This window comes from Danio rerio, chromosome 13, assembly GCF_049306965.1.
Source record: "Danio rerio strain Tuebingen ecotype United States chromosome 13, GRCz12tu, whole genome shotgun sequence".
In the NCBI taxonomy this organism is placed as follows: Eukaryota; Metazoa; Chordata; class Actinopteri; order Cypriniformes; family Danionidae; genus Danio; species Danio rerio.
Window position 1 is genome coordinate 11,498,854 of NC_133188.1, and position 13,665 is coordinate 11,512,518.

Genomic DNA, 13,665 nt, shown 5'->3' on the forward strand with positions numbered 1-13,665 from the left:
AGACTGTTGTAAAGGCGCTGACTTTGATGAGGCTTAGGATTAATATTACATGCAATTTTGTTCTAAATTATATTTAGTTTCTTACACAGAATGATCAATTTGCCTCATAACTTGCACCATCAGGAGCCATGAGTATGCATTTATCTTTGTCTAAACACCACAGTTTCAGCTTTAAAAGATTGTAATGTTCTATTGAAGATTAAATAAAGTACACTGTAAACGATTTCTTGTTAAATTAACAGTAAGTTACTGGCAACAATTATCCAGTAGCTGCTGTATTTCATAAAACAGTAACATTACTGTAATACTAATTACTTTAGTATTAGATTTACTGTAAAATGTAATACATCATTTTACTGTTTTCTTTTTATACTGTAACACCAATTACAGTAGTAATACACATACTGCAAAACTGAAAACAGTATTTTACTGTACATTTTTACCATGCAGATCTACGGTATTTTAATGTTACTTTCATTATTACTGTATAGTATTTTACAGTTATTAAATGTTATTTTATTGTATTTAACAGTGCTACTTTATAATGAGCAAAAAAAGTTCAAAAATTGCACAAATGTTATTTTAACTGTTCAAGAAATACAAGAAAAATAAAGAATCTGAAACTTAAACTTCACAATAAACGTTTATTGTGTAAACCATACTGAAACAGTAGCAATTATTCAATATAACACAGCAACAGAACACTAATGAAAAATTGATCAGTAAAACCAGTCAACAATTAATGCATCAAAAAGTATTACAATTTTAAAAACAGATGAAAATACTGCTACAAGACACGAAATGATGAAGGCCAAATGATGTTGTGGAAAAGGGACAGTGAAAAAGGGCAGGAGCACTTCTGATGATCCTGCAAAAACGACAAGCAAAATCAATCACTGGAGTAAAAACTAATCACATAGTCTAATCACTAGTCTCATCTTAACTTAATGTCTGACTGTATAGCTTGAATATCTGATTCCATGACCACACTAGCGCTTCCACGAATTTAAGAGGGGTGAACACAGTTAATTCTGACCTTAAGAGGCTACATATTTAAAATAAATAAATAAATAAATAAAATAATTAATTTAACGTGACTAATGTTAATCAAGTACTTTTAGGCTTTTAACATGTGAAAATCTACTTCTAACTTACAGACAAGATTACGTTAGAGAACATGAAAGCCATGGGTGATTTAAAAAAAAAAATGCTAATGATGAGTTACTGACATTTGGTTCGCATAAAACAAAGTAATCACTAAGCATTCATTTTTGGCAAAATCTGCCGAGAGGTGCAGCGACACGATCAAATGTGTTAAAGTTGAGCAAAGAAATGAAGAGTAGTCAAGCAGTCTATTACATGAAATGTTTGTGATAATATTTTGCGGTCAATTCGTATTACTGTATTTCAATATGCAGTGATGGCATGTCAGTGAGACAAATAAATATTATTACACCTCTCCAGTGACATTTCCTCAAATTAAATCATCATAACGTTACTGTGCACAGCATCAGTAAAACTTTAAGAATAATTTAAATACCAAATTTTAAAACAGTCACTGCTGATTACAAACTAACATTAAAGATAGGCTTACAGAAATCCTTAATGCATGATAATATGAAGATTTATTACTCACTGATGTCGAAGCACTTTGTCAGAGATGTAGACAGGACAGAATATGTGCCATCAAATGAGCTCTTGAGCAGTCTTTGTTGGACATCAAGGTAGTATGATCACCCACACTGAAAAAAAAAATAAATAAATCTGTTATTTTACATGTTTTTTTCCCAGAAGCTAGGGTAATAGAGTCATTTGGTTAAGTGGTTTAAAATAATTTTATTTATTAAATACTTGCTTACCCATATATAGATGTAAAAGTAACCAAAATAAATAATTCATTAAAATGTGTGGGATACTAAGCATGTTTGGTCTACAGAGAGAAGTAAACGTTTACTTTAAGCATTGATCCTAATGAATCTATTTCTGAACTACATCCAACCTCACCTCTGAAACAGCATTTTTGAGCATTTAGATCAGGGGTGCTCAACCCTGTTCCTGGAGATCTACCTTTCCGCAGAGCTTACCTGCAACCTTGGTCAAGAACACCTGTCTTTATTTACCAAGTGCTCCTTCAGATACTATTTAGTTTGTTTAGTTGCGTTTGATCAGGGTTGGAGCTAAACTCTGCAGAAAGGTCGATCTCCAGGAACAGGGTTGAGCACCAATGTTTAAGACAATAAAAAATAAGACATCTAGATGATATTATATATTCAATCATTTGTGAAATTTAAATGACTTATATTCAGTATATACATAACATAAAATTAGAATAAGAATAAAAAATAATACTCTATGCCAAATAAAATACTTCAGATCTAAATAAAGCAGGTGTTTTTACCTAAAGGTTCCTTTCCTCCAGTTAGTTTAGTTGCAGATCCCTCCACATCTGTGCTTTATTTGGTTCTTGACTTAAGAGTAACTGGTGTCACATTCCAGGTCCATCACAATCTGAGCTAGAAAGACAATATGGCAAAAGACAAGACACATATAAATAAGTCTCAGAATAAAATATTTAAAAGGATAGTTTACTATTCTGCCACCATTACTCCATGTGTTTTAAATCCATTTAAATTTCTGTTGAACACTAAAGCAGATATTTTGAAGAATGTTAGAAACCAGAAACTATTGACATCCATATTTGAACCAAATTTCTTTAAAAAAAAATATGAGTTTGTGTTCAATGGAACAAAAAAAAATCGAACTACTTTGAAACAAGTGGAGGATGCCAAAGATGCCATTATTTTCATTTTTGGGTGAACTGTCCCTTCAATTCAAGTGTCACGCATTACTCATAAAAACTGATGTATCGCTTGAGGAAAACTAAATCAAGTACCTCCTGTGAGCAAGCAGAATCATTATGCCATTGTATTCAGCCAACTGACCCAGCCGAGGCTCGAACCAGCAACCTTCTTGCTGTGAGGTGACAGCACTACCTACTGTGCCACTGCGTCGCTACTGGAAGAAGGAGAAAAAGAGGTTGTACATGAAACTCCTCACAACAAATCTGTGAACAACTTGACATTTCAAAATCTAATAAAAATAAGGAAGACATCAACATTACCTTGAATAATCAAGTGAGGAGTGATTGGTAGCATCAGTTTTTCAGCATCAATTGCTAAAGGTGCAAAAAAGATAAATATAATAAGAGTAAAATAAGACTTAACATTTAATAATCTAAATCTATGGTACAACCATACAAATCTGTATGGGGTTCAAATAAATTTGTATACAAATCATTCCCTACACCTGAACACCAAAAATAAAATGTACAATTAATGACACAATAACGTTATACAATAAGCTCATTAACCAGTGAGAAATAGACATTTAATATGAATTATGTTAATATTAACGTTAGCTTAAAAGACATCAACTGAATTTTATTATCAGCTCAATTTAATAAAACAGTTAGACTTTCATTGTGAGTTTAGTTTGAATAACTAACTTACAGTTTACAAATTTAACCATAATGATAACTTAGTCATAATGACCACATGAAGACCAGAGCTTACCTTAACGTTAAACGTTTAACTTTTCATGGTGACTTTGCCTTCATCTCAGTGTTGTGCTGAAATAGAGAATTCATTAATGCAGTTAACCCCAAGTAAAAGTTACGTTTTTTTTTCAGGTAACTTAACGTTACTATGGTCAAAAACTCACTCAAGATAAACTCACTGTAATTACCTTATCTAATACCTCGCAAACACTACAAACACGGTCTGGCGTCGAATAACGTGACATAAGTACCTAACTTACAGTACAACTAAAGTAACTTGGTTAATTATTTTAAATTACACCCACACTACACGTAAATATACACAAAACAATCCTTTAACGAACAGAATTTAACTTTTAAACACTTACCGAGGATGAATTCACTGGAAGAAAAGGCGACAGGTGGATTTCAAATTAGGAGAGCCGTTGCTTGCCTGGTGAAGGTCGAATCGAGTCGGCTCGGCTTTATGAATCGGCTCCTTAGAACAGTAAAGAGTCGAATCCGCCTAAAACCGATTCCTTTTTGTATATTATTGTAAGACACAACAGTCATTACTATTTCGTTATACTGCTCGGCCACACACATTTATACACATAATGTGCTTGTAAACACGTGTGATAAAATAATTCCCGAGCAAACGGTTCAATCCGATTCGGTGTCGTTTGTGTGCTGAACCGAACCAGTGCAAACGTGATATTGATAAAATAGTAATATTGTTTTTTTCTTCTCACTTTACCAGCGAAAATATTACATATATCTGACTTTAACAATAAGAATAAGGTTCGCTTGAAGTGTTTTGAGAATTAATATTTTTTTCTCCCAGAGTTCATTTCACACCAACAAGCAAATATAACGTAATGGCGGATGAGAAAAGCCAGATCATATCATAAATATTGCGTTTAATATGTCACGAAATGAAGTTTTAACTGTTTTTCATGCGAGAATGTAGCTCTTCCAAACTCAAATCTGTGGTTTGTTTTTAGATATCATGTTTAATTTTAAGTGTGCTTTGCCGATAGGGGAGATTCTGACCTCCAGGGGATGACGGCGCTCCATCACTATGTATCCGGCAAACCTCATGCTTTAATCGGCCTAGACATTATTGAGACATCCCCTGTCTTCGATGACTAGATAATAAATGTGTTATGAAATAAAGTTTTAACCGTTTTTCATGCGAGAATGTAGTTGTTTTAAACTCAATTCTGTGGTTTATTTATTAAGATAGTGCGTATTTTAAAATGTTGTTTTGAAAATGCGGAGATATGTGACCTCTACGGTGGCCCATGGGTGCCCAATATTCTTGAATCCGTCTAAAGCAGGTTGGTCACTCTGACATTTAAGCTGACTTTAAAATCATTTTGTGTGTTTAACAGTCTTTGGTTACGTGAATCAATTTATTTTTGTTCCAATTTACGTTTTGGTTTAGCACAAAGTTATGTTTATTAAATATTATTTAATATTTCCATGTTGCCTTATAAAGTGCACCCAAAAATGGAAAACCAGGGGACAGTTTAATGCACTGAACAGTCTGAAGAAACTGGTTAGGTTATTTACTTCACAAAATTATTTGTCTAAAAATAAATAAACATAATAATCATAATATATAGTGTGTGTGGAGTTGTTCTTGGTCATTTGCAGTACTGTATTTAGATACACAGTAACAGATTTTTCCCCAAAATTCATTATAAAATCTACAGTAACATACTGTTAACCATGTTCACAGTATAGAAAAGTTGAAAATACATTATTATACTGTGAAAACAACAATATATACAGTAACACACTGTGCACAGCTTATACAGTAAAAAACTGTTGAGAAATGCAGTATAATACTGTGAAAACAACAGAAATCGTTTACAGTGTAGATGACCTAAGGGTGGGTAATTTAATAAGCATGTTACATTTTATTTCTTGGTAAACTGTCATTTTAACCCGCTCTTCAGGAAAGTTCAAAAAACACACAGCTCACTGAATATCTTAATGTGACTCAAAAATGCTGCCAAAAAAGTTTTTAAGACAGTCTCTATATTAGGCATGGGTCGGTATAATATTCTGACAGTAACCTATAACCTTGAATGAAAGCATCACTGTTTCATGCAATCACAGTATTGTGATTACTGCTCTAAAATAAGTTATTTTTAAATGTCTGGGTAAAAAAAAAAATACTTTTTTTTCTCCACTGAACACAATATATTTATTTTAAGAAACATTTGAAAATATTTTGTAACAGCATTTAGACTTGGAGGGTTTTTTCAGCTGGATATACCGAGATACCACCCTGAAAAAACTAAATATAATATCCAGTATAATTTCTAAGTAATGTCTTAAAAACATTAAAAACATAAAACTTACATATACCTTAGAAATGGTATAACAGAAAAACATGATGGTTTTAAAACGTTCTGACAGACTGACAGACTTCTCCAAACTGTGGTAAACATTGAAACCGGTTATCATCCCATGCCTACTCTATATACAGTTTTAAGATTGTAGTATCAATAACATGTTAAAAATAATCTCTAAAAAATTAACAATGACACAAAAACCTTTGTTTAACTATTAATCTACACTTAATCAACCACACTAGACAGTGCACTGTCAATAAGATTGCCTATTTTGATAATCACCTCATAAAATACGGATGCAGAAAACATTTAATAGCACGTATAAACCTTTTGCATAGCTGAAAAGTATTAATATTTTAATAATAATAATAATAATACTGCAATCAAAACAAACGTAGGCCAGATGTAACGTTACCAGAACAAAACAAGAGCCTTTGTCAAAACAAAGGATTCTGCGCAGTGCCCTTCACAGTGTGCACCAGTACCCGGCAAATCATCCACATCTCCTACCCATCCGACGTCCACTACTGAAATAGGCTACTGATGTTTTTAGTGCTTCGCTGCGATCGAGAGCTAATATTACAATAGTAAGCAAGATGCCACGCGTTTAGGGAAACTGGTGACCAGTGATGTTTCCTCAACGCGCACCCATAATCAAACTCGATATCAAAGCATACATTAATACCTCACAGTATGAAAACATAAGTCATTTAAGAATCGCGAACACTGAAAGGCACAACATTGATACAAAACCACACATAAAGGCAGGCAGTGTTCATTCAATTTGATCGACCCGGCTAGCAGTGTCCTGCTGTTACATCTACGGTATCCTGAGCACACGATCAGATCAGATCACGGGAAAAGCATGGATTCTGTACACCACAGCATTGTGCGAAAAAAAAGGTTGAACACGACCAAATGCATCAATACATTAGCCTTATAATAAACGCTTCATCGTTGCATGCACGAAATATAAGAACGGCTCTTTTTATTATCAAATCGCTCACTCACCCTTGTTCTTCTTTTCGCTGTCAGTTTTATCCCGGGCTTCAATGCAGCAGCTAAACGGTTTTCGTAGCCCAGCCCAGTGTGTATCCCCACGTCTCCTATTTGCCTCAGTTGCTCAGCAGCAATAACGTTATTCCTAACAAATAGCGGCGACATACGGCAGCCTGGAATCAGGCAAGTAGGACAGCGTTTGCAGTTCCAACACAGTCCGGTGGGCGTGTCCTCATACAATGAATTCCGCATCAATATTTCATAAATATAAATTTTTTATGACTGACTGTTAATGAATTTTGGCTGTAAATATGCTGTTTACAATAATAAGCATGCTTCGATAATAAACAAAACTCTCTACGAGAACGTTGTGCTTAGCGGAAATTACAGCATTGTAGTTTTTTCAACAATCTAACCAAGCGAATTTGATATCGTAAAAACTACAAGTTCCAGTTGCCTATAAGCGGTTTACGGAAGCGCTCGTCTGCCATGCAACCGTTGACGTCTTTTTGGACGCTGTTCATTGATAACAAAATACTGCAGCTGTTGAAGTATCGAGTAAGAGAATTTGTGTTGTTTGTTTTAAACAACATTGGCGTTCATTAAGCGTTTTAGGCAACAATGAAACCGTCCTTGGAGTCAGACGAGGAAGAGGAATTAGGAGCACTGCAGAAGACGCTGAGAGGTGATGTTTTGATGCTGCATTTCAGCCTGTGTTGCTCTTCTAAAACGACAATAGTGTGCAGCATGACCAGTTTCTAAACACTTACAATGAGCTTCTGACCGGGTGTTATACATTGCAACATAATTTTTTTTGTGTGTGTGAAACTGTACCAAACTCTTTACATTAGCATATAGTTAGCTAAAATGTTCACTTTTTTTTTTACCAATATATAATAAAAACAGGAGTTTTCAGCCTTTCAGATCCCCTGAACCAAGATGCTATAGTCCCTATACGTATTTATACTTTATTTTTATCATAAATTGTTTCAAAATATTATTTAGAAAATATTAAATATTTGAGTTCAGATATGTGTATTTTCACACGTGTTTTAGTTATTGAGCTAAAGTTGGTTTTATATTCACGCATTATAACTTTATCCTTCTTAATATCATTTCATTAAAGTATTCTTTGCAAACTCCAAATAGTGAAATCATATTGGCAGCCAATGACTATTAAAGTACAACATTGTTCACAGTCAAATAAATAGTATGTTGTTTTTAAGTCATACTTGCATGTGATTTCAGACGGAATATTCAAAGTACTATGGTAAACAATATAGGAAGCCTGGCACACATTGTCACTGAACGAATATTCCTTCATACATTTTCTTTTCGGCTTAGCCTCTTTAGTAATTAGGAGTCGCCACTGAAGGAACATGCAAATGTAAAACTATTGTAAAATTAGTTTCATCAAATATTTATTTATTGTTTGAATCCATTTTTAATGTGTTTGTATATATCAGGGGTGTCCAAACTCGGTCCTTGAGGGTCGGTGTCCTGCTGAGTTTAGTTCTAACTTGCCTCAACACACCTGCAGGGAAATTTTTAGTATAATTAGTCAAGAGCTTAATTAGCTGGTTCAGGTGTGTTTGCTTAAGGTTGGAGCTAAACTCTCCAGGACACTGGCCCTCCAGGACCGAGTTTGAACAACCCTAATATATATTTTTGTTTGTGTATATATTTATTTACAGTTGAAGTCAACAGAGCAAACCATCATTATACAATAACTTGCCTAATTACCCTAACCTGCTTAGTTAACCTATTTTACCTAGTTAAGCCTTTAAATGTCATTTTAAGCTGTATAGAAGTGTCTTGAAAAATATCTAGTCAAATATTATTTACTGTCATCATGGCAAAGATAAAATAAATGAGTTATCAGAAATGAGTTACTATTATGTAACTATTATGTTTAGAAATGTGTTGAAGAAATCTTCTGTCTGTTAAACAGATATTGGGGAACAAAATTAACACGGGGGCTAATAATTCTGACTTTGACTGTATATCATGCTTTTTTTCCTCCAAACATTTTCTTATTCCAACATCCCCTTGAGGTCTCTGCACCCGTTTGCACTGACCTGCAGTATACCTTATTCAAGCATTGGAAGCTCCTATTTTGCACAATAAAATCAATCTATTCACTTGCATTTTATTTCGTTTAAGAGCGAGCCAACCGCAGTATCCAGCATCTGTCCAGCATGTTGGCCGGCCACAGCTCTGACTCCGAGACGTCAGAACCAAACCAGCAGGAGTTGCTCAGTTCTGTGCAACAAAACCCTTGTTCTCCAGTTCAGCAGAGTGAAGCAGGTACACATCATGTTGGAAGAATATTACTTTTCTGATAAATTAGCATTATGAAGGACTTGGTGGCATCCTTCTGGTTATACCGTGTTTTAAACCAGCTTATACAGAGATTTAAACATTTTTGTGTTTATTGATTTCAGTAGTGGGACGAGTACTGAAAATCATACTCAAGGTAATGTAGGATTAATTGCCCCCAACACCTCCCCACCCCCCACAAAAATGTAGTGCAAGTAGAGTAAAAGTAATTTTTGTAAATGCTACTGAAAGTATGATTAAAAAGTAGCCCATTTATAATTACTCAAGAATACTATTAGTAAAGTATTACGCTGTGAAAATAATTTTGCCTTATAGCCTAAAAATTTTAATTTAAAAAGAATACATGCAGGTTGTGCATGTATTTGAAAACGTAACATTATTAGTGCATTTAGTTATTGTTTAAGGTTATTTCAGTTATCGTACAGCAGGCATCCCTTATGTTCTCATCAGTGACATGCAGTCTGTTGATTTTTGCATCTTCTTGGACACTTTTAATGCTTACACACTACACATATTTGCTGCATTGATAAAGCATTTGTGTCTTGAGGTCAGTCTGTCTGATTTTTCTGTTTATGATTTGATTGGGGGCTGCACGGTGGCGTAGTGGGTAGCATGTTCGCCTCACAGCAAGAAGGTCGCTGTTAGAGCCTCGGCTGGATCAGTTGGCATTTCTGTGTGGAGTTTGCATGTTCTCTCTGTGTTCGTGTGGGTGTCCTCCGGCTGCTCCGATTTCTTCACAAGTCCAAAAACATGCGGTATAGGAGAATTGGGTTGGGTAAATTGTCATTAGTGTATGTGTGTGAATGAGTGTTTATGGATGTTTTCAAGTGATGGGTTGCAGTTGGAAGGGCATCCGCTGCGTAAAACATATCCTGGATAAGTTGGCGGTTCATTCCGCTCTGGCAAGCCCAGATTAATAAAGGGACTAAGTCGAAAAGAAAATGAATGAATGACTTGATTGGGTGAAAATCACGGGACTGAATATTTTACTTAGCAATCACTATAGATAAAATGAATAACATAAGCTAAAGTAAAAGTGCACATTTTTAAACTGCTTTAAAAAGTACAACTCCTGAGGAAAAACTACTTGATTGCAATAATTTGAATATCTGTAGTTTGTTACTTTACACCACAGATGATTTTCATTCATTCATTCATTTTCTTGTCGGCTTAGTCCCTTTATTAATCCGGGGTCGCCACAGCGCAATGAACCACCAACTTATCCAGCTAGTTTTTACGCAGCGGATTGCCTTCCAGCCGAAACCCATCTCTGGGATAATTTATATGTTTCAAGATAATTTTATGTTTTTTTTTGTTTTTTTTGTTTTTTTTTTTTGTTTTCAGTCAGTCAGCTGCGTTCCTTGCTTCAAATGAAGACCAAGGATGCCAATATTCAATCACTTTCCCCTTCCAGAAGGAAACTGGCAGCAAAGGTACACTCTGTTTATTGTTTATTAATTTACCTTTTGAGTAGCACCCCCATTTTTTAACATAGACTTGAAAACTTAACATAGACTTAAAAAACATACTCAAATTGTGTATTTTTTGAAATCATTAAAAATCAGGATTGTCTGTTTTTAAAAAAGATAATGGATCAAGAGAGAGCAAAACAATTTTAAATCGTAAAATTAAACAATTTGTTTAATTTTGTTAATTCTAGATTACGTTAACAACTCATTTTTATTTTGAGTCTGAAATTGATTACAAAAATGAAGGTTCATTTTAGATTTTGATTATGCACTATATGAAATATAGCCATTGTGTGACATCTAAATACTTCACTTCTTATATACATTCACCAGTAACAAACCATCTCTGTCATCTGATCACTTTTATCACAGAACAGACATCAAATGAAGCCATTAGACCTTTCTAAAAATGTGTTGTTTTATTAACTTTAGAAAAAAAGATTTGATTTTAAAATGTTATATGAAAATCAGAACCGGTTACATGCTAAATTAAATGATTAAATTAGCTTTTTTAATTAGCTACAAATAAATGTAAATCAATTAGTAAATTATTGAAACATGTTATGTTAGAATCTCAATGCTTAATATGCAAATTCCAAAATATATTTCCATTTAGAAACCCCTGGCTTTATTAGTGAAGCACAGTTTTTGTAAGATGTGCATGTTATTATTACCTCTGTTTCCAGTGAACATGTTTTTAGTATTTTAATTTAATCTAATATGTTCTAAGTTTAAACCATGGCACTCATCTTTTGTTAATTTAGTTGTATTGTTTTTAATTATAGTTTGCCCAGTATTAATAAAAAAAAAAACCTGTGTAAACATCATATATATTGACCTGATTTGATTGTGCTGTCTAGCAGAGAGCCACAGATGATGGCAGTAGCAGTCAGCCTGGTGTTCATAACTTGGTTCCCATCATAAACAACCAGTCTGAGTACATTCAGCACCTGGAGGCTGAGGTCAAGTTCTGCAAGGTCAGTCCTATTAATTAAGATGAGATATTATCAATGAGTTTATCTTAATTAATTCAGTGAGTCTGATTATGAGGGGTTTCCTAGATGAAGCAAGTGTTATTCATCTGGTCATTTGGTGTTTTTTTGTTCATAGTTATTGCTCTGTTTTTTTTCTTCTTAATATTACTTTTGGTTTGTTTTTTTAAGGAGGAGCTCCTGGAAATGAAGCAGAGAGTTAGAGTGGTGATCGTGGAGAATGAGAAACTACACCATGAGCTGAAAGCAAAGACGATTGAAGACACGCTTAAAGAATACACATTTGTTGATAGCACAGTATGTATCATAGAGACTTTTAGTAATGAAATTGAAGATGTATAATTGCATGTCTTATGAAAATGTATGACATTAAAACCTGCAGTCAGTTTATACATACTATATATACAGTGGTGTCAAAAAGTTTGCCCCCCCCCCCCCTTTTTTTTTTTTTATTTTGGGGATTTTTTGCATGTTTGTCACACTTTAATGTTTCGGACCATCCAACAAATTTAAATATTAGTCAAAGATAACACAAGTAAACACATAATGCAATTTGTAAAAATTAAATGTCAAACTACATAGCCGTGTGTGAAAAAGTGTGTGCCCTAACTTACGGTTGCCAGTTCCAGTTCACTGAACAGTATAACGATCTGTATCTGTATAAAGGATAGCATTTTCGAAGAGAGCCTGCACTGTTTTGTATTGCTTCAAATCAGTTCAAAACCATAAAGTGAATAAATAACATTAATAATAATAAAAATAATATACCTCATGTAAGACAAAAAAGATATAAAATGTATTTTTGTGTGTATTGCAAGTACAAACGTGCCTTACAAATTTAAATTCAATAATAATAATTTAATAAAGGTCTGGACAACTTAAGATTAATGTCTAATCCTATACATTTTAAAGGGTGTTTTTCTTTTAAATTGGGTCACAACTTTTTCCCAGTATCAATTTAAGAGCATCTTTATTGATACCCAAAGAATTAGCAAATCTTGATATGTTGAGCATCCGTTTATCTACAAAATAAGCAAAGCAGTCCTTTGATGTTAAAAACATGAATTCAATGACATGACCAGCCCAGAGTCCTGATCTTAACCTGATTAAAAAACTCTGGAAAATCCTTGGTGACAAACTAATGGCTAAGAAACTTACTACATTCAGTGAACTGTGCAAGAGAACAATAAAGAGCTGACCTCAAGATCAAAGCAGAACAGCGTGAAGACTAGCGATTTCTTGTTTCTGCAGATGAGTCAAAGTAAAAGCATCTACAATTATTGTTAATATCTGACTTGTGTAACCTAGAAAAAATTTAGTTGAAATCCTTCTATGGCAAATACCAATTTTCTCTAGTTTGGATCACTGTGTTTTCCTCAAAAGGCTGTCACCCGCATGCTATATCAAAACTGAAATTAAAATTTTGGTCAATGAACGATGAAAATTTGATCTTCACTCTATATTTGCTTTGAATTTTCAACACACACAATTCTGTTATAATGTCTCATATTTTTCAATTTAATAACTATATGCTCTGTTATATATTTTCAGTTAAACATGGAACACACAGCAGAAAACACTTTAAAGGAAAGACTAGGTTCTGTTAATCAAGCGGAGGACCACAAGTGGAGGAAAGAAATGGTATTTGTGATTAAACATTTGTGCAGCTGCAAATGTGCCTTGAATAAATCAGTTCAGAATGCATTAAAGTTATGTGTTTTCATCTCAGGAGCAACTGAAGTGTCTCTATCAAGCACAAACTGAGACTCTGGAGGCTCAAGTGGTCTCCCTGAAGTAAGTGCACCTCAATGCTGAAACGTTTTCTCTCACTGAATCCAATCATAGTAAATACACTCTAACATCTGGGTGGTTGCTGATTGAATTACACATTGTATTCATTTGCATTGCTAAAATTAACTAAAATAAAACATGAAATATAATTTTATCTTGTGTTCTTCTACATG

At 33.9% G+C, this 13,665-nt stretch overlaps 2 protein-coding genes across 20 annotated transcripts in view; one reads left to right on the forward strand and one right to left on the reverse strand.

Moving 5' to 3' along the window:
- The window catches only part of cep170aa (centrosomal protein 170Aa), a 91,162-nt gene extending 84,153 nt beyond the window's left edge, over positions 1–7,009 (reverse strand). For all 16 annotated transcript variants that reach the window (XM_073920733.1, XM_073920731.1, XM_073920729.1 and 13 more), the window contains exon 1: positions 6,913–7,009. The gene's annotated coding sequence lies outside the window, so the exon portion shown is untranslated. The remainder of the gene's footprint in view (positions 1–6,912) is intronic.
- Positions 7,010–7,370: 361 nt separating this feature from the next.
- sdccag8 (SHH signaling and ciliogenesis regulator sdccag8) overlaps positions 7,371–13,665 on the forward strand; it is a 93,360-nt gene continuing 87,065 nt past the window's right edge. For 2 of the 4 annotated variants that reach the window (XR_012388558.1, XM_021480592.2), the window contains exons 1-7: positions 7,371–7,585; positions 9,064–9,207; positions 10,585–10,673; positions 11,573–11,686; positions 11,873–11,998; positions 13,253–13,342; positions 13,431–13,495. Coding sequence is in view for 2 of the 4 variants with exons in the window: in XM_021480592.2 (XP_021336267.1) it covers positions 7,522–7,585; positions 9,064–9,207; positions 10,585–10,673; positions 11,573–11,686; positions 11,873–11,998; positions 13,253–13,342; positions 13,431–13,495 (692 nt within the window). In the remaining 2 variants the exon portion in view is untranslated. Of the gene's footprint in view, positions 7,586–9,063; positions 9,208–10,584; positions 10,674–11,569; positions 11,687–11,872; positions 11,999–13,252; positions 13,343–13,430; positions 13,496–13,665 lie in introns of all 4 variants that reach the window. The other 2 variants (XR_012388556.1, NM_001346162.1) reach the window with 2 other exon arrangements.